At 37.4% G+C, this 23200-nt stretch overlaps 2 protein-coding genes across 6 annotated transcripts; both read left to right on the forward strand.

Annotated features, from left to right (window-relative positions):
- Window positions 1-630: 630 nt before the first annotated feature.
- LOC109091692 (protocadherin Fat 1-like) lies at window positions 631-22801 on the forward strand. Of its 5 annotated transcripts, none has more exons than XM_042717319.1 (30): window positions 631-775; window positions 1129-1197; window positions 1352-1515; window positions 1605-1649; window positions 1758-1847; window positions 1939-2028; window positions 2161-2268; window positions 3106-3219; window positions 3308-3401; window positions 3549-3661; window positions 3758-3931; window positions 12856-12984; window positions 13078-13233; window positions 13402-13582; window positions 13693-13823; window positions 15095-16045; window positions 16745-16870; window positions 16953-17204; window positions 17294-17392; window positions 18160-18332; window positions 18469-18617; window positions 19185-19492; window positions 19870-19980; window positions 20364-20555; window positions 20688-20782; window positions 21175-21339; window positions 21472-21666; window positions 21826-21924; window positions 22050-22071; window positions 22172-22801. In XM_042717319.1, exons 1-30 carry the CDS (start codon window positions 718-720, stop codon window positions 22253-22255), a joined length of 4737 nt encoding a protein of 1578 aa, XP_042573253.1. In that variant the 5' UTR covers window positions 631-717; the 3' UTR covers window positions 22256-22801. The 5 variants fall into 5 exon arrangements, with proteins under 5 accessions (XP_042573253.1, XP_042573255.1, XP_042573254.1 ...); XM_042717321.1 differs by lacking the exon at window positions 3758-3931 and adding an exon at window positions 12594-12767; XM_042717320.1 differs by lacking the exons at window positions 3549-3661; window positions 3758-3931 and adding exons at window positions 12369-12481; window positions 12594-12767.
- On the forward strand, window positions 5728-8204 carry LOC122135984 (cadherin EGF LAG seven-pass G-type receptor 3-like). The gene is made up of 5 exons (XM_042717323.1): window positions 5728-5899; window positions 6043-6338; window positions 7281-7391; window positions 7735-7926; window positions 8026-8204. The coding sequence occupies exons 1-5, from the start codon at window positions 5734-5736 to the stop codon at window positions 8113-8115; spliced, it is 855 nt and encodes a 284-aa protein (XP_042573257.1). The 5' UTR covers window positions 5728-5733; the 3' UTR covers window positions 8116-8204.
- Window positions 22802-23200: the final 399 nt, after the last annotated feature.

Consider the following 23200-nt stretch of genomic DNA (forward strand, 5'->3'; position numbering starts at 1 on the left):
ATATAATCTAATTGGAAACCGTTTTGTAATGTGATCTTAGCAACACGAGTGAAAAGCCAGGTCTTCTAACACAGCAGTGCATGGTGTGAATTCATTGTTGTCACGTATCTGTTTAGCCTGTACAGCCTGTTCAACTGCAGGCCAAAGTCCAGCATAAAAGTCTTTAGATTTAAAACTTAAATATGGGCTTCTGGTGTCATCCGCTTTCGGTTATTTTAGGTACACAAAACTTTAGGCTATCTTGCTGTTCTAGTTATATACTCATTAGCAACTAATCAATCAGACGTTTTACACATTCACAGCTCACTTCCCAAATAAGATGGATAGACCCAGATGACTGAAACAATTGCATGAGGAGAAATGGTGGAACAAGATCAAGTAAAGGCCAATAATAAAGTCTACTGTAGGTTCAAAATTTCAGATATCCTCAAATAAACTTGTAAGATGATTTTTATTTTGGATATATATATATATATTTTTTTTTTTTTTTTTTTTTTTTTTTTTTTTGTCTACAACCGGTCCTATATGCTGTCAATCCTGAATAATTGGCCTCTATGAAGCACCTTTGATACCAGCTTACACATCTTTATTTGAGGCCATAACTGTTTATGGCATACAATTAATAAACAGCTCTGAGACCAATATTTCACAACAAAGTCATTCTCTTCACTGCCAGGCTTCATAAAACAAGCTGCACTGACTGTGGATTGTGAAAAAATGGCCTTATTCTCTATTTTAATTATTTTAGCTTGTCTGCATATAAGGAGTGCTATCGGTAAGTCAAATTTATCCACAACCAGCTGAAGTAACAATAGTAAATTCAAACATCTGAATGTGATGCCTAACCTTTTAGTAGTTCCATTTAATTCTATCGATTGTCTGTTGCTTAAAAGCATGTGTTTTAAAGGACAAAGCTCTTCTAATGAATTAAAATGAATTTATTAGGAAACAATTTTGCTTACTAATATAAGTGGAGTGATTTAAGATTAACTTGGACACTGAAGTTTTCACCAATTAATATTCATTGTTAAATCAATACACTGTATGATTAAGTGTATTTTGTGCTACTGAGTTCAAGACTTTAGCTGTATTTTAAATTCTTAAAGCAATGACTTGTTACTGTTTAAGGTTCCTCACAGATAAACTGTGCAGCTGGAACTAATATCAATGTAGGGAGCGTCCTGGAGGGATATGAAGGTGAGATATGCCCACATGACTGAATACTATTAGTCCACGATACTATTTGCAAGTAAAATAAAAACAATATTTCAAGAATACTACTGATATTATCTAGAAATTATGTTTTAGTTTGTGTATTAGAATTTAAATGTGTATTTAATCTGGCCTAAAGGTGATGTAGAGATTCTAACTAATATTGGACCTAATGATCGTCTGGTGCTGGAGGCATATCTCTTTCCTATTGGTTTGAAATTTGTGGAGCTGATTTATTCTGCTGGAGATTCAACCGCTACTGTACGGACCAAAAAACCACTGGACGCTGATGAACTAAAGGAGGTTTGTTCCAGCCTCACTGATGCACTGAGTTGGTAGAGTGTCAGCTAGTCTCTGACTTAACTAAGCTTTGTATGTTTTATTTCTTCTAGTATGGAGAAAAATTATATTATTCCATCACCTGCTCGAACACAGGGGTATGTTTATTTAAACAATACCATCATAAAATAAATAAAATAAAGCATTATAGAAATAAAGATTCAGCACAAAAACTTTGACTATTAAGTCTTCATTGTTCATTTCAGCTAAGAAACATCCGGACGGTAGATGTTCTGGACGTCAATGACAACCCTCCGATCTTCCAGAGCAAATCATACAGCGCCAGAGTGTCAGAGGTGTGTGTAATGTCACGTCTCCAAACAGCTGTAGTGTGTTTGGTCACTGAGAGATCTCACATCTCTTAGTAAACCCTGTCTTTTGCTCCAGATGATGACTGTGGGTTCAGATGTGCTCAGGGTGAGGGCTGACGATGCAGATGTCTCTCCAGAAAACAACAGAATTACATATTCTATACTGGTGAGCCGTGAACAACTCATATATTTGATAGATACAATAAGCTGCATTGTGCAACAGCTATGTAAGCTCAGCTTGTGTCCATGAACTTATCCATATGCTCATTTTAATTGATCACTTCCACTCTATTAACAGCCTCCAGTACCAGATGACTTTGAAGTGAGACAGGACGGTAACATCAGGTTGAAACAACGTCTGAACTACAACAATGCTCAACAGTACATCTTCACTGTGGAAGCGAGAGTAATGATAAACTTTCTCACATCCTACCAGTCCTGCATCATTTTGATCAATAAATTTCAAAATATTGCTCAAAAATCTAAGTTCTGTCATCATATACTCACTTGTGAAACTCAAAAAGAGATGTTTAGCAGAATGTCCAAGCTGCTTTTTTCCATACAGTAAAAGTGTGAGGATCAGGAACAGCTTTGGTGATGACAGGACTATGATTTTTATCATTTTAAGACTGATAGCAATTCAACACTACATAGTAAAAATGTTGGGTTGCACACATTGGATCACTATGTTGGACTATTTTTTATTATTATTATTATTATTTTAATTACTGAGAATGTTTTTAGATTGTTGGGTTATTTTAGTAGCAATCCAGCAAGTTAAAATAAAGTATGGCTTCTGCGGTTACAGTTCAAATGCATACAGTCCAGTCAAGAGACAGCAGCAGCAGCTTAATTTATATACCTCTTATTAATTATTACTTACTGAATTTTAAATATATCCCAAAAAATGTATCTTGTCATTTTAAAAAGTTAAAATTCCTTGACAGTTTCCTGAACTCCAGAGAACGAGATGTTAATGAATACACTTCCTAAAATTAATAACTATAAACCATTAGCATATAGATAGATAGATACTGATATGTGTATTTGTTTTTGAATTTTCTCTCTCTTGTATTTTATCAAATCTGTATATTTTATATTTAAAATAATTTTAAAAGATTTTTTCTCATTGTTATTATATCAAATAAATATTTGGTATTTGAAAACAAAGTACAAAAATCAATTTTAATGTTATACAAAATTATAATAGGGGTTATTTTTAAGTGAGTTTGTTTTCTTGCAGGATAAAGGAGGATTCAATGACACAACAACAGTTACAATAACAGTAGAAGATTCTGACAACCTAAACCCTTATTTTGATCACATTCTCTACACGGCATCCATTGAGGAAAATCAGGTAAACGTCATTACAGAACGATTAAAGCTTTAAATCCACGTCTGACCAAACAAATAAAACCCTTTATGTCTTTTCTGTTCATGCCCAGGCAGGACAATTGTCAGACGTCACTCCTGAGGAAATAAAAGCTCAAGATGGTGACACAGGCATCAACGAGCCTGTCGTTTACAGCATAACAGCAGGTACTGTTAACAGAAACATACATGACATGCGCCCTAATCGAATCAATTAACAATAATGTTTCTTAAAGTGATCTAAATGATGAAATGTACTGATCTGAATTCATTTTCTGATAATTACAAAGCCCATATATCCATATTTCTGTTCAGTCCTTCCAAATGAATATCAGAGCTACCTTAATATTGACCGAAACAGTGGAGTCATTTCTGTGACGACAGCACTAGACAGAGAGGATATTGACCAGATAACGGTTTACATACAGGTATAAGACGTTTAAAAAGATGATGTTATGAATCTGAAGAGATTTCAGTATTTTGATTCTTCATGTTTTCTCATCAATGTTTCCTTGTAAAAACAGGCAGCTCAGCAGGATGATGCCAGTAAGACAGCAAGCGCTGTGGTGTCTGTCACCATTGAAGACGTGAATGACAACCCACCGAAATTTGACCAGGATCAATACACAGTGTCTATTCTGGAAAATTCACCAGAGGACCAGTTTGTGCTTCAGACTAGAGTCACTGATAAAGACCTGGTACTGTTCCTGAAAACCTCACTGTCTGTTTGTACAAATAAATAATAAAAAAGTAACACTTTATTTTAAGGACCAATTTTTATTAGCATGCATATAACTAGCATATCGGCTGTTTATTATTACTTACAAAGCACATATTAATGTTCTGCATAACCAGATTTTAGATCTCTTAATCCTCCATAGTTAGTTAAAAGTGAGAACTGGTCCCCAAATTAAAGTGTGACCAAAGATACACACCCACAAACACTAAAAGGATGAAGCTCATCAAAACTGACATGAAATGTCAAGGTTATAAGTATTCAAACTACAAAACATCTACACTGTAAATAATCCTCAAACTTACAACCAAGTAAGATTTTGCCAGGCCAGAATTGTTGTTTTGATGCACTTACCGTTTCTTGCTTCTTTCTGATCAGGGTGGGTTCTCTGGTCACTTTATCATGGACAGCGATACCTTCATGATCAACAATCAAGGAGTAATATCACTCAGGAGCAATGCCACCTTGGATAGAGAAACTATAGGCAATTACATTATACAGGTATAATGCACATTGCACACATCATATTCATCTCTTGAACACAACTATTCACATCATGTTGAGGATAAATATTAATTCTAAATTGGGATACTTGCACTGTCTTCTTTAGGTATATGCTGTAGACCAGCCTGATAATGGTTTAAGAGCCACAGCTCAGGTCAACATCACAGTTCTGGACGTCAACGACAACAACCCACAATTCCTTCCTCTCCCAGAGCGCATTGAGATTCAGGAAGGCATGTACACTCCCTCCTCACCTGGAGAGGTGTGCGTGATATCAGCCACAGACTCTGACATTGGAGAAAACGGACGTGTCACCATCACTACTTACTCACACAGTGGACTATTTAGCTTCAGGGAGGTGAGAGGACTTACGAGAGCTGTCACTGATGCTCTGAGTGCCTATCTACATGATATCATATTTTTATGGAAATTGTAATGTCAGTGTCCAGATCTTACTCGGCTTGTCCCAAAATATTTCCTTCTCTTGTAGGATGGGACTCTATTAGCTATTGAGGCGCTGGATCGGCAGACACAGGACGTATATGATGTGGTCATTGTTGCAATGGATCATGCAATCCCACCAAGAAATGTATTAATTTCCACTTTTTTTTTTATGGTTTGTGTGTATGTATTTTCTTTAGTGTTTTTTTGTTGTTTTGTTTGGTGGAATATTATTATTCTCAACAGAAGGCTTCTTACAGAATGTTTGTTGATTGGTTGTTTGTTGCATATAAAAAAAATGTAAAAACTTTTCATAATGCAAGCATCTTATTGGCAGGCTTTACTCAACAGTCTGGGAGTAAAAGGTTTATCTGTCTGGCATCATACAAATCTATGTTTGTACAAGGGATTCTAAGGAAGAACTAGTTGTTTGAGTTGCCAGAGCTTCATGTGTTAGAAAGTTTGAAAGATTTTCCATGTTTTGTTTGAAGCACTTGGTAGCAAGCAAATTAGACAACATTGCAAATATGAGCTTTTTGTCTGTACTACAAAAGGGCTGCTTGTGTTTTTTTCTGCAGAACATCACCACAGTGAGGGTCAGTATCACAGACGCCAATGACAACGCTCCAGTCTTCAGCTCTGACACCTACAGCACAAGTATTCTGGTTAAAGACGCCAAGGTTGGAGAGGTACTGCTGACAGTCTCTGCCACAGATAAAGATGCCGGGTCCTACAGGTACAGCTCAAGACTAATCTTTCATTTATTTAGGATTAATAATATGAAGGCTCAACCATGAACACACTTACCTACATGCATGAATGTTGTCTTTCTGTAGTTTCTCTGAAGACTCTTCCATGGTGGCACTGGATGCTGAATCAGGAGACATCACGTTGACCTCTGACCTTAGTGAGGTCACAGAAGACACACTGCTAAACCTGACTGCTATAGCGACAGATCATGGAACACCAGCACAATCTGATGAAGGTTTGGGTGTAGCTTGTTCCCACTTATATAAATATGAAAAGGCAGAAACATGTCTGCGAGCGCCAAGTGTTAATACAGCTGTTACTGCCTTTCAGCATTCATTCTTCATAAATTACATCCTTTCTTCTTTTTTCTCTCTGTAGCCAAAGTCTTGATCCATTTCAAAATTGATGGTTTGGCTTTTGAAAGCTCCTCCTACAACTTTACAATCAAGGAGAACGAACCTGAGGCCACGATAGTAGGTAAACTCAAGGCATTAACATGGAGTCCACTGGTTACAGTCAGCTATAACATGAAGTCACACGAAGATGTCTTCTCTGTGGATGGTGAGGGAACCATAAAAGCTCTCAGACCTCTGGACAAGGAGGCAGAGGAGTGGTACATCCTCACAGTAGAGGCCGTAGACTCCAGAACTCCTCCAAACACTGCAGAGACAATGGTATTATTCTCACTACAAACTAAGGCCAGAAACATACTATGCAAACAAAGGTGACATATCAAGAAAATCTGATTTTTGTCCATGTTTAAGTGCTATATTCATGTCCCCGGTGCATCTACCAACCCAGAAATGTGAAAAAGAACAACCCAGTATTTTTTTGGTAAGCCTTTCTCTGCAAGCTTGTGAAAAAATGAGTGCGTCAGATTTCGCTCCCCCTGTGACGTAGAAAGGGGATCTTATTATAATATTAGCGCCCCTTAATCTGCATGTTTCCATTCATGGCGCCACCATTTTGTTTTCGCAAGTGACAATGGTGTAACTCCATTGCGAAAGTTTAAGCGCAATAAGACATGAAATAACTTTTTCATATAATACTCACATGCCATGTGATAGCCGCTTTCTGTGCATGCGCGTGCAAGAAGTTAAAACTAATATGATTTATATGCATGATTTCAGCCCAAAAGACATGATAATCAAAACCAAACATTTTTTTAGCAGAGTATCTGAGGAATGAGATGTAAAGGCACAGCCCTATTCTGGAAAAGGGGGCGGGGAGCAGCAGCTAATTTGCATTTAAAGACACATGCACTGAAACAGCATGTTTCTGCTTCCTCTCAAATCAGGAATTTTAAAAATTATATAATAAATGAATCCGAGTATTTCGAGTTGAAACTTCACAGACACATTCTGGGGGACACCTGAGACTTATATTACATATTGTAAAAAGGGGCATAATAGGTCTCCTTTAATATCCAAACAACACATTGTCCTGTTGTACATGAGGCAACAAAGCAAACGCAGCAAGTACTTTTAGTTGTATTTGAATCCTGAAAGACCTTCGCAGGAGAATATGTTTCTGGCCTTGCTCTTGTACATGCCAAAGTCACATACTGACACAAGCTAAAAAATATTAGCATTGACTTTCTCTCACTTAATTTTCAGGTCAGTGTTCAGGTTGAGAACGTGAATGAGGCTCCTGTGTTTGATGCTGTAATATATGAGGCCCAAATCCCCAGTAACTCTCCATACAAATTCCCTATAGTGAAGGTTCAGGTAAGTGATAAATGTAATAAAATGCAATAATGAGCCTTGGTGTGTAATATTAATCATGCCTCAGATCATGGCTTATTTGGGAGATGTGGGCTGCTATTTTTAAAGTGATCAGAATTTTTTTGTATAGTTTGGTGTCTGGAATGTTTCTCCCAAAAAGTAAAAAGTAAAAACTAAAAACTAAGCTGCTAGCCAACAAACTATAACTAAACCAAATGAAAATGCATGACCAAACTCTGAGCTGTCCTCAGAATTGTATATTTTAGTGCTGTCAATAGACTAGGCCATTAATAACATATAATAACATGTTTGTTTGTAATTGGTTGAAATGTTGTGTTTCCTTCAGGCATCAGACCCTGATGTTGGCGAGAGCTCAAAACTGCAGTATTCCCTACTGGAGCACTGTCCAGTGCTGGATGTAGATGCAAACACCGGCAAGCTCTACGTACTGGATGTATCCGGTTTTGGAGACAGTATGTTCACCTTACAGGTTAAAGCCACTGATGAACTCGGACTGTTCACAACTACAACAGTAATGGTGAGTTGTTTCAATGCCATTTTGACTGAAAGCTGTAAAACAGAGCCATCAATGCAATGCATTCAGTGATCAAATAAACTTTTTTGTGCTTGCCTGCAGATCAAAGTGAGAGAAAGTGCAAGTGACAACTTTGTGGTCATTCCAAAAAAGCCTATGTTCAAACTGAAGAAGATGATACCAAAGAAATGATACCCCTGCTCGGCATGGGCTGTTTGGAGGAGTGATTTGTGTCCTATATTTCCAAGTCTTAAACACAATAAAACAGTTTTTTGAACCAATTCTTTTCAATAAACATAATTCTTTCTGGTTTACAAATTAATTAATTCTTTCACAATTAATGGTTCATTGGTACTTTTGAGTACTGTGTGTTTTTCCTCAGTTCTTTGTGAAAATCTGTGAAAATCCTAAGTGTGAATCCTGGAGGTACAGAGGTGTTAATATCTCAGCATACTCAAAAAAATTACAGCCAGACACTACATAAGCTTTAAATTCATGGACACCTATTGTTATACCATGTAGGCTAGCTGAAAGTGTTTTGAATTACACTGAAAAAAAAAGTTTCATTCATCCAATAAAAAAAAAAAAAAATAGGGTAATGATTCACATCTATATTTTTTTACTTGAGCCAATTAAAAATAAAAAAGTTTTAAATATGGTAATTTTTCTTACAAAGTGAGACACTTTTTTTTTTTTTTTTTGGATGGGCGCTTTTTATTTAACTTCTTTTGGACTGATGTACTGCAACACCCACTGAGTGGCATTAAACAGCTTGAAAGATCGAAGACAATTTTTAATATAACTCCGACTGGATTTGTCTGAAAGAAGAAAGTCATATACACCTTGGATAACTTGAGGGTGAGTAATTTATGGGCTTATTTTCATTTTTGGGTGAACTGACTCTTTAAGAGACACCTAACTTATGTTTTTGTTTGTTCATTTTTTGTTTTTTTATTATCTGTCTGCCGAAAAATCTGAACTGAAACAAAATGCTATAGGATTAATGTTTATGTAAACATTCCAATACTTAATTACATAAAATCATCAGCACATGATATAATAAACTTTCAAACATTTATACAAAGTATTTATTGTGTGTGACCTTTGATTTGTTCTGTAATGCAACTAAAATGTTGGTGCAATAAATTTATATATCTGGTTCTGAAAAATAAGGAACATAACTAGTAAGCTGTGATAAGATAAGGTGGATAGATTTGGAAAATCTCATTGAGTTACACAGCAGACCAGGGTGTGAATTATTCATTGTTGTCATGTATCTTTACAGCCTGTTAAATTGCAGGCCAAAGTCCAGCAAAAGGTCTTTTGATTTATGACAATAAATGAGTGGTTATCATTAAGGAAGGAATAATGTACTGTTCATGATTACAAAAAAAGATCACATCCCAGATATGAACTTACATTATCCTACGGGGGTTGGTTTTAGTATAATTAGCGGTTGACTGTTCAGTATTCATCTGATTACCCCACCAATTTATGAATAAATTGTAAGTTAAATATTGATTAGAGTTTAAATTATTCCATTATGTGACAAGAAAGAGAGCACAGAGTAATATGACAGACATGAAGCACAGCGTATGAAATTAGTTGCCAGACAACAGGCAAATATACAGTTCATTGGTCATTGGACATTAGAATGTTGCAACTGTACAATCAGAATGACGTATTCCACAAGGCTGTATAATGATAAACAAGAATAGACCTAAGTGACTAAAACCACTGCATGAGAAGAAATGATAGAATGAGATAAAGTAAAGGTTGATATCAAAGGTTAAAAATCTTAGATATCCTCAAATAAACTCGTAACGTCAACTTCTTTCCAGAAAATCCCTCCCACATCAATCCTGCATTACTGAATTTATGAAGCACCTTTGATACCTGCTTACAGCAGAGGCCATAACTGTTTATGACATACAATAAAGAACAGCTCCGAGAGAGATGTTACACAAGGAATAGTCATTCTCCTCACTGCCAGGCTTCAGAATACAAGCTGTGCTGACAGCCGATTATGGAAAAGATGGCCTCATTTTCAATTCCTTTATATTCTCTATTTATTTTAACTATTCTGCATGTCCATAGCGTATTGAGTGATACTGGTGAGTCAAATTTATAATACTTGTCAAGATTTAACAGGAAGTAATATAACTTAATTTTAGTATAATGGTTATATTTCAAAGTGATTAAATATTTAATTGACATGAGTTTTAAACAATATTCAATATACAACCAGATACTATGTTGATTCGATTTAGAATGACAACTGAAGCATGTCACCAGCATATCAGCAAAAACATTGAAAATAAAAATGATGGCAAATTTTAAAACTGTCTGTTTAAATTGTTTTTATGCTTTGTGTGATTTAATGTTGTTTGTAATACTTAATGTAGGCCTTCAGCTGTCTGTTAGGTCTTTAAGTCAATCACAGATAAACTGTGCAACTGGAACTAATATCAATGTAGGGAGCATCCCGGAGGGATATGAAGGTGAGATATACTAACATGACTTTAACTAATAGTTTACAATATTACATGTGTCTTTTCACATTTGCAAGAAAACTTTTGTGTTGTTATAATTATTAGTAGTATATATTTATACTAATCTGAAATGTTTATATTAAAATATTTTAAATATATATTTGATAAAGTGCTTCTATGGTACTTTAAGGTGCTGTTGCTTGTGGGTATTGCAAGAGTAATACAAGAACAATAGGGCACTGGAATTATCTAGTCTTTATGTAATTAACTATTATTTGATTGTGTGTTAGAATACATATTTAAATGTGTATTTAATCTGGCCTAAAGGTGATGTAGAGATTCTCACTAATATTGGACCTAATGATCGTCTGGTGCTGAAGCCACATTTATTTCCTATTGGTTTGGAATTTGTGGAGCTGATTTATTCTGATGGAGATTCAACCGCTACTGTACGGACCAAAAAACCACTGGACGCTGATGAACTAAAGGAGGTTTGTTCTAGCCTCACTGATGCACTGAGTTGGTAGAGTGTCAGCTAGTCTCTGACTTAACTAAGCTTTGTATGTTTTATTTCTTCTAGTATGGAGAGAAATTATATTATTCAGTCACCTGCTCAGGAGAGGTATGTTTATTTAAACACTTAACATTATGAAATAATTAAGACAAAGCATTATAGAAATAAATATCCAGCACATAAACCTTGATTACAAAGTCTTCATTGTTCATTTCAGGTGAAAAACATCCGGATGGTAGACGTTCTGGACGTCAATGACAACCCTCCGATCTTCCAGAGCAAATCATACAGCGGCAGAGTGTCAGAGGTGTGTGTAATGTCACGTCTCCATACAGCTGTAGTGTGTTTGGTCACTGAGAGATCTCACATCTCTTAGTAAACCCTGTCTTTTGCTCCAGATGATGACTGTGGGTTCAGATGTGCTCAGGGTGAGGGCTGACGATGCAGATGTCTCTCCAGAAAACAACAGAATTACATATTCTATACTGGTGAGCCGTGAACAACTCAAATATTTGATAGATACAATAAGCTGCATTGTGCAACAGCTATGTAAGCTCAGCTTTGTGTCCATGAACTTATCCATATGCTCATTTTTAATTGATCACTTCCACTCTATTAACAGCCTCCAGTACCAGATGACTTTGAAGTGAGACAGGACGGTAACATCAGGTTGAAACAACGTCTGAACTACAACAATGCTCAACAGTACATCTTCACTGTGGAAGCTAAAGTAAAAACAAAACCACTGACAGCCTACCAGTCCTACATCAATTTTACTTCGATTACTAAGCTTTAAAGTACTTCTCTAGTAGGCTATTCTTTGAAGAAATAGTCCACACAAAATTGAAAACTCATTTATGGAACCCACAATGTTTAGCAGAATGTCCAAGCTGCTTTTTTCCATATAAAGCAGTAACACAACACAATGTGTCTTTGCAGGATATAGGAGGACTCGGTGACACAACAACAGTTACAATAACAGTTGAAGATTTTGACAACCTAAACCCTTATTTTGATCACAGTCTCTACACGGCATCCATTGAGGAAAATCAGGTAAACGATGTCAGAGGAGAAGACCAATGCTTAAAACACCTCTGACCACACAAATAAAACCCCTCTTTTCTGTTCATGCCCCAGGCAGGACAATTGTCAGTCGTCACTCCTGAAGCCATAAAAGCTCAAGATGGCGACACAGGCATCAACGAGCCTGTCGTTTACAGCATAACAGCAGGTACTGTTAACAGAAGACTTACAACACACAAGACTCATTTTAAGTCTGATAATATGGAGGGATATAAAAATCCACCAAACAATAGTCAAGCACTGTAAAAAGCAATTGATAAAACAAGTACTTTACACCCCTAATAACATACTTACATTTGAATATTCTGAATTAAGTTTCTGGTAATACAGCACACATATCCACATTCTTGTTTCAGTCCTTCCAAATGAATATCAGAGCAACTTTGAAATTGACCGAAACAGTGGAGTCATCTCTGTGACGACAGCACTAGACAGAGAGGATATTGGCCAGATAACGGTTAACATACAGGTATAAGACGTTTCTAAAGACAATCATTTAAAAAGATGATGTTGTGAATCTGAAGAGATTTCAGTATTTTGATTCTTCATGTTTTCTCATCAATGTTTCCTTGTAAAAACAGGCAGCTCAGCAGGATGATGCCAGTAAGACAGCAAGCGCTGTGGTGACTGTCACCATTGAAGACGTGAATGACAACTCACCGGAATTTGAGCAGGATGAGTACACCGTGTCTATTCTGGAAAATTCACCAGAGGACCAGTTTGTGCTTCAGACTAGAGTCACTGATAAAGACCTGGTATTGTTCCTGAAAACCTTGCTGTATGTTTGTACAAATAAAATAAAAACTGAAAAAAGAACTTACTAAGTAACCTTTTTTATCCCAGGAAGGATTTGTGGGAACAATCCGGATTATTCCAGACTCCGTCCCTTTTTCGATCAGCCCTGATGGAATAATTCTGGTGAAAAGCTCAGTGGACCTAGACAGAGAAACCACAGCTAGCTTCAGTTTTAAAGTAACAATAAGGCTCATTTTATCATTAAATATGATTATAAATTTTGTGCAATGAAAAATTATGCAACACCAATTTTGTTTTCAAAATCTAAAGGTTGAAGCAGAAGAAAAACCTCCTTCTACTATCAAAGCAACAGCAGATGTGACCATTGTGTTGCTGGATGAGAATGACAACAGTCCACAGTTTACAACTTCCAAGTATGAGGGCAAAGTTTTCAGCAACCAAACTGTTGGAATGCAGGTTGTCAAGGTGATGAATCATTGTTTTGTTGAGTCTTTTAAATGTTTTCCAGCACAATCAATATTTTAGTACATTTTCAAAGATTGTGGAACCATAATGTCATTATAAGATGACTACTATACCATAAACGTTGGAAAGAAGTTGTATACTAACTAAACATATGTAAATTTTCATGTAGTCGAAGCAACAGACATGGATACAGGTCCAAATGGGGAAATCAGCTACTCCATTGAGTTTGGAAATGAGAGAGGTCATTTTGAAATGAATGAGAATGATGGGGAGATTACACTAATTAACAAAATTGACCTGGTGGAAAATAAAATCCTAGAGTTTGCACTCTATGTGACTGCAAAAGATGGTAAGTTTTCATATATAGGTGTTTTTGCAGAAATTTGATGGAGGCATATATGGCTGTGGATACATTACTTTTGATTTAAAAACCACTGCATTTTCTTTTCAAACCATTAGGGGGTGCTATAAGCAGATCAACTTCTGCAATTGTGAATGTCAAGGCACCTGGAGAGTCTCATCCTCAGTTCCTTCGGGACACCTACCAGGGACAAGTAGAGGAGGATCAAGCAGACGCAGACATTGTGAAGGTCCTTACAGCACAAACAGTTTCCCTATAAGAGCTTCTTTTCCAAGGCACTGTCTCTGTAACGGATATAAAAGCCTTTGATGATAATAGTCTGCTGAATTACAACCTTCTAAAAAAAAAAAAAAAAAAAAAACACGAAAAGATAATTTCACCAGACTTGGTACACTTATGTATGGGCTCAGTCTGAGGACACACACAAAAAACGGCAGAGCTTGGCCACTTGGTGGTGCTATAACAGGAAAAAATATGAAATTATCTGTAAAGCCTCGTTTCCACTGAGCGGTACGGTACGGTACAAGTATAGTATGATTAGGGACGGTACACCCTAATCTGGCTTGCATTTCCATCGCCAACCATACCTTTACTTGATAGGTGTGGTCTATGCTGGAAAGTAACGATTGACGTCAATCTCGATCTCGAGCGAATAAGAAAGCAAAACATTGTCTGTGTGTATGTGTGTGAAAATATAAAATTCTAAAATATACTGTTATATTTATGTGTTTGCACACTCCGATGTAAACAAGCCCAACACATGAGCAGCATGGCAGAACGAGTGAAGGAAACGCTTCATTCCCCGTGTGTGCAGTTGGCTATTTTGGTACTATTCACAACTTCTGACAATGAAAACAGAAGTAATTGCGTACCGTACTGCACTGTACTGAACCATACTGCCCAGTGGAAACGAGGCTTTAAAATGGAATCATTAGTTCAATCTACTTGAAATTTGGCATGCGTCAAAGCTCCATCCAGGGTTTATGAGTACAGTCACATATCTCAAAAAACATGTAAATGTAAAAATTCTGTCATGACTTTCTCCCCCTCATGTTGTTTCAAACACATTTTTTTTTTTCTGTGGAATACAAAAAGGAGAAATTTACAAAAAAGTGTGCAAGCACATGACTGTCAATCTCCAAAACCCTGCTCCTGGAGAGATACCGTTCTGTAGATTTCAACCCCGACCTAATCAAGGTGTTCGGGGCTGCTTGATAATTACAGGCAGGTGTGTTGGAGCAGGGTTCTTGGGCTCTCTCCAGGAGCAGCTACTGAAATAAAAGGACCATCAAAGTAGTCCATACGGCTTATGCACTATATTCCAAGCCTTCTAAAGTTATTCAACAGCTTTGTGTGAGGAACGGACTGAAGGAATGGTTATCTACTGAAAATCAGAAGACTTGGAATATAGCATGCATTTCTTTAAATGTTAATCAATTTTGAGTTCTCACATACTATACCAAAGACGGTGGAAACCAATATGGACTCTCTCATTTACAGGTTGACTTCCTGTCCCTTGAACCTTTAGTTCCTGTCATCTTAATGGTTGAGAGTGATGCTGACAAGTTCTCCATAAACCAGGATACAGGTGTTCTCTCAACCAGAGTCAAACTAGACTTTGAGGAGAAGAGCAGCTACACTGTGCAGGTGTCGATATCAGATGGAACTAACCGGGATGAGGCATCAGTCCTGGTTGAGGTGCTGGACATCAACGACAACAGTCCAGTGTTCGAAAATCACCCTGCTACTGTCCCAGTACCAGAGGATCACACGGTGGGAGATGAAGTAACATCCGTAAATGCCACAGATGCAGATTCAGGGTTTAATGGTGAAGTGCGATACACTCTCCTGGGAAGTGCTGGGAGATTTAGTGTTGACCAAGAAACAGGAGTGATAACCCTAGCAGCTCCCCTTGACAGGGAGACCCAAGATGAGTACCACTTAGTGATCACTGCCCAAGATCAGGGTCGCCCGTCACGTTCAGCTACCACCACTCTGGACATCTCTGTGACTGACATCAACGACAATGCTCCCATATTTTCCAAACAACAGTATGAGGCCACAGTGTCTGAGCATGCTGAAGTAGGAACAAACATCATCGACATCATGGCGACAGACAAAGATGACGGGGAAAATGCTATAGTGACTTATCACATTGTCAAACAGGAGCCTTCTTCCACACCACTCGCCTTTACCATTGATGAAGAGTCTGGCTCCATAAACCTAGCGGAAAAGCTGGATTACGGCAAAGTTAAGAAGTACACTCTAGAGGTGGAGGGACGAGATGGAGGAAACCCTGTTCTTACTGGCAATGTTTTTGTAACAGTGTGGGTTGAGGATGTAAACGATAAAGCGCCCGTGTTCAGTAAGGACCAGTATGACGTGTCCGTCTATGAAAACCTTGCGAGTGGAACTTTTCTGGTATCTTTGGAGGTCTCAGATGAGGATGAGGTAAGAAAAGTAGATGCTAGAATCGTATTAGTTGTTGTACAAACTTACAAACTTATTCTGGCAAACTTATAAAGTATTCTGGCAACATCCCCTAAAGTCTATGTAGTAACTCCCAAGAAATCCCCATTAACCTCTCCCATACTACAAGTCTATGTAGAAACTGCCTTGCAATGCCTCTAGAAACCACCCAGAAAACCTTAGAAGCAATCTAATCACCTCAAAAACATGAGCAACCATATAGCAACACTCTATATTCATCCTGCTGCAGTGGTTGCAGAGGTGTTCTGAGTGGTTGCTGAGACTTCTCATTCTTGTAGCTGCATAGAAACCCTTTAGAATATCTTTGGACCTTCTCAGCAACACTCAGCTTTCACCCAGAACAAACCTCAGCCTGACACAACCCAAGCCCTTTAGAACACTATTTCTACTGAGCCTTGAGTCAATATGCTGTTCAGGGGGCCCAGAAACCAGAGCAGTGCCCCTGAACACCCTAGCAAAAATTCCCTACCAACTACTTGGAAAAGTTTAGTCATGCAAGTATACAAGGCATATGCAACATTTTTTTAAACTACAATTTAAACTACAAAAGACCTGAACAACTTTCAAATTCTCCTTGTAAATTTCCAAGTAAAGCTTTCTCAAGCCAACATTCCAAGTTTGTTTTGACTGACTTACCTTTTCTTGTTTCTTTCTGATCAGGGTGGGTTCTCTAAAGGTATCTTTATCATGGACAGCGATACCTTTGCTGTCACCGATCAAGGAGTAATATCACTCAGGAGTGATGCCACATTGGATAGAGAAACTATAGACAATTACATCATAGAGGTACAAAATATCACGAAACTATTCACAACATGTTCAGGATGTCTGTTCATTCTAAATGGGATACTTGCATTGTCTTCTTTAGGTAATAGCTGTAGACCAGCCTGATGATGGTTTAAGTGCCACAGCTCAGGTCAACATCACAGTTCTGGACGTCAACGACAACAACCCACAATTCCTTCCTCTCCCAGAGCCCATTGAGATTCAGGAAGGTGCTTACACTCCCTCATCACCTGGAGAGGTGTGCATGATATCAGCCACAGACTCTGACATTGGAGGAAACGGACGTGTCACCATCACTATTTCCTCTTACAGCAATATCTTCAGCTTCAAAGATGTGAGGACCTAAACCTAGGACAGTGCATTGCCAGATGTTCGGTTGTTATTTATTATTATTATTTATATTTATTTCCTTTTTCCCTTTAGGATGGAACTCTACTAGCCTTCAAGGAGCTGGATAGGGAGACACAAGATGTGTATGATGTGGTCATTGTTGCTGTGGATCATGGGATACCACAGGGACATGTAATTTCCTTTTCTTTATACAATTAGCATGATCTAACGGCATACTTCAGTGCAGTTTTGTTATTGTATTTACTGGTACATTCTTAGTCACAACCTCAGACAGCAATCCCACAGTCTGTTTACAGACTACTGGTGCTTATTGCCAGTATAACAAAAATCACAATAACTTTGATCTGATCATCACAAAGGAGTCAGCATGTTTTTTTTTTTACCTGTCCGCCATGATACAATACATGCTTGAAGGATAAACTAGTTGCTTAATTTTCCAGAGTTTATGAAAATCAAATCTTTGAAACACTTCCCTTGAGTTTTGTTTGAGGCACTTGGTAGCACGCAACTTCGAAAACACAGACTAGGGGTAGCAATCTGCCTCTGCCTTCCTAGACTTTAGTTCCAGCCTTGTTCCAACACACTTGGCTGTTGTTTTCAAGTAATCATGAGCACCTTGATTAGCTGGTTCAAGTGTGTTTGATAAGGGTTGGAGCAGCCCTCCAAGAACAGGCTTGACTACTTCTGCTGTAAATTGACATCAAATTTGATACTTTTCTATCTCTAAATGACATCTAAAGCAAACTCCAGGTAGTAGTTTTTTATGTTGCACATGATCAACCAGTCTAAGCTGCTATCGATTAAGACATTGCACTGTGAATCCAATATTCAAACTTCTAGATTCTACTAACTGCAATCCTTAAGTTTGATACTAGACATTGCAAATATGAGCTTTTGGTCTGTACTGCAAAAGGGTTGCTTGTGTTTATTTTCTGCAGAATATCACCACAGTGAGGGTCAGTATCACAGACATCAATGACAACGCTCCAGTCTTCAGCTCTGACACCTACAGCACAAGTATTCTGGTTAAAGATGCCAAGGTTGGAAAGTTGCTCCTGACAGTCTCTGCCACAGATAAAGATGCCGGGTCCAATGCAAATATTACCTACAGGTACAGCTCAGGACTTTCACACTTATAACTAGGCTTCCATTTAGAAAGGTTAAACTCTTAAGGATTAATCATAAAAACACACTTACCTACATGACACCTTTTTTAAGACAGATGCATGAATGTTGTCTTTCTGTAGTTTCTCTGAAGACTCTTCCATGGTGGCACTGGATGCTGAAACAGGAGACATCACTTTGACCTCTGACCTTAGCGAGGTCACAGAAGACACACAGCTAACCCTGACTGCTATAGCGACAGATCATGGAACACCAGCACAATCTGATGAAGGTTTGAGTGTGGTTTGCATAATTCCTTTGAATTATTCCTGTAAATACATACATATACATTTAGCAGATGCTTTTATCCAAAGCGACTTAAAATTAAGACAATGGAAGCAATCAAAATCAACAAAAGAGCAATAATACACAAGTGCTATAACAAGTTTCAGTTAGCTTAACGCAGTACACACAGAAAGGTTTTTTTTATTTAAAATTATATAAATAAAAAGAAAACAGATAGAATACAAAAAGATTAGAGAAGCTAGTGGGAAAAAAAAGAGAACAAGCAGTTGGTAAAAATTGAGTGTAAGTCTAAAAGGGGGCATTTTTTAAAGAATAGAATTTGAATAGAGAGTGCTAGAGTTAGAGGGTCAAATAAAGATGGAAGAGATGTGTTTTTAGACAATTCTTGAAGATGGCTAAGGACTCAGCTGCTCGGATTGAGTTGGTCAGGTCATTCCACCAGGAGGGAACATTTAATGTTAAAGTCAAATGAATGCAAATAATGTTTGCAAATAAAAAGTTAATTTCTAATCCGATGAACGTGTCAAAACTAACATCTTTCTTCTCTCTGTAGCTGAAGTCTTGATTAACTTCAAAATAACCTCCCTCACTGAGACTGTGGCTTTTGAGAGCTCCTCCTACAACTTCGTAATTAAGGAGAACGAACCTGAGGCCATGAAAGTCGGGGAAGTCAAGGCATTAACAGGGAGTCCACTGGTTACAGTCAGCTATAACATGAAGTCACACGAAGATGTCTTCTCTGTGGATGGTGAGGGAACCATAAAAGCTCTCAGACCTCTGGACAAGGAGGAAGAGGAGAGGTACATCCTCACAGTAGAGGCCGTAGACTCCAGAACTCCTCCAAACACTGCAGAGACAACGGTACTATTCAACTACAAACAAGGCCAGAAACAAACTCTATACAAGTATGCAAACACCAATGGTGGATAGCTAAAACCTGCAGAGTAGTTGTCCTTTAGAAGACAACTTAAGAACATAGCACCTTCTTAATGCAACACTGAGAATGCACAAAGAACATTTGTAGCAAATTGCGAATACGAATTGCCGTTTTGAATGCAAATGACAAATTTGTGTAACTAGAAATGCTTGTGTTCACATACTTGAGAAGAATGTGTTTTGGGCCCAAGTCTTAATGTTCCCACAGATGTTAAAACCAAAGTTTTTCCTCTTAAAGAAAAGTGGGCACAGGGCTCATATACATTAGCATTTAACTTTCTCTCTCTCTCAATAATTTTCAGGTCATCATTCAGGTTGAGAACGTGAATGAGGCTCCTGTGTTTGATACTGAAATATATGAGGCAGAAATTTTCACTGTCACTCCATACAAATTCCCTATAGTGAAGGTCCAGGTAAGTGAATCTCAGCGGTGGCTGGTGCTTTTCAAAAGAGGGCATAGACATCAGTTGTAAAATTGAATATATGTGTAATAAGATTTATTTTGTTGTTTTCCAATGTTTTGTTGTTTGAAGAGTTTCTATGGAATAGTATATTATAGAGACGTTAGTAGAATATGGTGGGTTCTTTTGGGTGGGTTCTTTTGACTCGGGCCAGAAAGCAAACACCTAGCAACCGTATTGCTAATGCTATAGTAACTTTCCTGAAGACCTTTGCAAAATGGAAATACATAGAACACAGAACTGCATATAAGGAATAGGCTACAGAACTTGTTAATTGTGATTAATCAAGTATTTTTCAGGGTTACTAAGTGGCTGACATGTCATGTGCCCCTCAGGCATCAGACCCTGATGTGGGCGAGAGCTCAGAATTGCAGTATTCCCTGGTGAAGTCTACATCTCTGGTGGAAGTAGAGGCAAACACCGGTCAAATCTATGTACTGGACGCATCTAGTGTTGGCGATGGTCAGTTTCCCTTAGATGTTAAAGCCACCGATAAACATGGACTGTCCACAACTGCAACAGTACAGGTGAGAAGAAAGAGAACAAGGAAAAAAAAGAGAACGCTTTTGCAAGACTTTTTCAAATGACCAAAGGCATTGTGATTGAGATCTGTGAAATTTCAAGAGATCAAAACAAGCTCTCATGTCTTCTACCTACAGATCACAGTGAAAAAAAGCGGAAGTGACAACGTTTTGGTCATCTCTCTAAACCAGGCCGTGTTCACGGTGGAGAAGAAGATACCAGAGATTGAAGAGTGAGTAGGAGAATTGCCATTTCTCAGCTTACTTTGCATGGGGACCGAAGGGAAGTTTAATCATTGCAATTTGTGTTTTGAGAAAAGAAAGTAAGGGGAAGTATATTCGTCCAAATTATTCACCCATTTTGTCACTATTTACTCACCTTTATGTCATTCCAAACCTGATGTGGCTGACTTTTCACTGCAAGACAAATGGCAAATTTTTTTTGTTGTTTTTTTAAGTTCACATTGACCATTGGACTATCAAGCTTCAAAAAAAGACACCATTATATAGTCCATATGCATATTTTCCAAACTTGAATGAATCGTTCTTTTTGAATTGGTTCTTTTTAATAAACTTGTTGCAGTTCACAAATCAAACTGAATGTTTCATTGGTGTTTTTTCTCAGTTCCATGAAGAAAGCTTTAGGTTTGACTGTGAAAATCCTCAGTGTGAGAGCTGAGGATGGGATTGAGATGCGCACCATTCTCAGAGAATCTACAGCCAAGACTTACATCAGCTTCATTGCGATGGATAGCAGTGGTGCTGTCATTGAAGCCACAGAGGTCAAAGAGTAAGTTAGAAATGCAATATATTCATAAATTATTTTTTGCTTTTAAACCCTGCTAGGTTTCCACTGTAGCACAAGTCTGTGCAGTTTACAAGATGTGAGTTTGAGGGATCTGAATTGTGTCAACTCCCACAGGAAACTGCAGAGTAATCATAACGCCTTAAAAGCGGAACTGGAGAAGGTGTTTGGTTCCGATTTGGAATTCAAAGTGGAGGATGTTTCTGGAAACAATTCTGAAGAATCCAGTGATGCAGTACTTATTGCTCTCGGTGTTCTGTTGGCTATGTGCATTGTGGGAATTATCGCTGTGACAACTGTCTATCTCATTAGGTAAATTATTAGTGGCCATTTTTCCTTGCATATCAAACATCGAAACATCAAACATTATTAAAACCAAATATCAAACATTGACATTTTTCAAAATGACTACAAATTTTGTTTGAAAAATGGCTAAGTATTTAATTTAATGCATTATTTTTGCTGCCTCAGGAATAAGAAAATGAAGGACACAGATTCTGACCAAGAGAGCTTCAATATTGGCGGAATCAAAAACAGATCAAGCATTGACAATGCTTTTAACTTTTCCAGGTAAACGCCATTATATTGTCAAAGAGCAGATGCACTCACACTTTTTAAAAATTTGATCTCAAATACAAAACGTGCATCAGGTTTGTTCTGAGATGTTTGACTAAACATGTTTCTTCTGTTGATAGCAAAAAAGAAGAAGCCAAAGAGGTAAAGCACACAATTCATAAGTAGAATTCAGCCAATATTCTGTTAATGGAATTTAAAAAGTTTGCATTTACAAATATATATTTCAAATTTTGTTTTTCAGGTTGAGTTCAGTAACACAGAGTCTGAAAGATATTCCGAAAATGATGCAGATTTGAGAAATGGAAGCAGCATCTCTGCCTTCTGAAAACATTCCAGTGGATCAACGCTCCTCAATACTTGTCATTATAAGACTTCATGAGTTTTAAAATGAATTCTGACACACTATTAAGGCCCTGTTCCATAACATAGCGAGTCACATTTTAAGGCAATTCCAAAAGATACAAGCAAATCCCATAATACATTGTGACAAGACAGAGAGAAACGTTGACTGTATACTCTATACTGTTATATTAATATACTCAACATTTTATGCTTGCTGCCTATGTAGCATGTACAACATCAGTCACTTCTTGGTTTCATTTCAGTTAAGCTGCGGTCTTAAACTCACCTTTGTATACATGTTTTCCTTTCTTTTAAGTAATATGTACATTTAACAGCCTTGCATTTTGATTTTCAATGTGGTCTTTTACGAAGGGATTCGGACATCCCAAAACCTGCTTACAGATAACAGTAGGATTTTGCACTTTAACCGTCTCAGCTACAGATGTGTATCAAAACACTTTTAATTTGTATCTTTGATGATGTAAATACCTTTTTAGAATGATTAAACTTTTTAAAAAAGGTTTCTTAACTATTGTGGGTGTGTATATTTATCACAGGACAATCCACAGCTGAGGCTTTAAGGGTTTTGATGAGTTTGAGTTTTAGCACCCTTTACACCAGTTTGTGCTTTGGGCTGTGCTCAGAAAAGCATACAAGCACACTACTTCTTTTTGTACACAAGATTTTTTGCACACTTACATTTTTGTAGACAACAGTTGCATATGCAAATATTTTTTGATTCATCTGAATTGAAAGTCAAAAAAAAAAAAATGTATTCTATTCTGAACACTAGTTACACTCACAACAGAAAGAGGGAAAAAAAATTAAAAAAATCACCCCACAACCTGCTTTTTTGGACTCGATTCATAATTAAATCATATTAAAATTTTATTAAGTTATATCCTATATTAAAATAAATCAAAACAAA

Source organism: Cyprinus carpio, chromosome B1 (assembly GCF_018340385.1).
Source record: "Cyprinus carpio isolate SPL01 chromosome B1, ASM1834038v1, whole genome shotgun sequence".
NCBI lineage: Eukaryota > Metazoa > Chordata > Actinopteri > Cypriniformes > Cyprinidae > Cyprinus > Cyprinus carpio.

What these genes read in the sequence shown, in the direction of transcription:
- LOC122135984 (XM_042717323.1), top strand. Translation starts at nt 5,734, where the DNA reads ATGTTGTCTTTCTGTAGTTTCTCTGAAGACTCTTCCATGGTGGCACTG. An exon ending in CAAACACTGCAGAGACAATG is followed by an intron (nt 6,339 to 7,280) that starts GTATTATTCTCA and finishes CTTAATTTTCAG; the next exon opens with GTCAGTGTTCAGGTTGAGAA. An exon ending in TCACAACTACAACAGTAATG is followed by an intron (nt 7,927 to 8,025) that starts GTGAGTTGTTTC and finishes GCTTGCCTGCAG; the next exon opens with ATCAAAGTGAGAGAAAGTGC.
- LOC109091692 (XM_042717317.1), top strand. Translation starts at nt 9,950, where the DNA reads ATGGAAAAGATGGCCTCATTTTCAATTCCTTTATATTCTCTATTTATT. An exon ending in CAGTCACCTGCTCAGGAGAG is followed by an intron (nt 11,038 to 11,146) that starts GTATGTTTATTT and finishes TGTTCATTTCAG; the next exon opens with GTGAAAAACATCCGGATGGT. An exon ending in ACAACTGTCTATCTCATTAG is followed by an intron (nt 21,667 to 21,825) that starts GTAAATTATTAG and finishes TTGCTGCCTCAG; the next exon opens with GAATAAGAAAATGAAGGACA.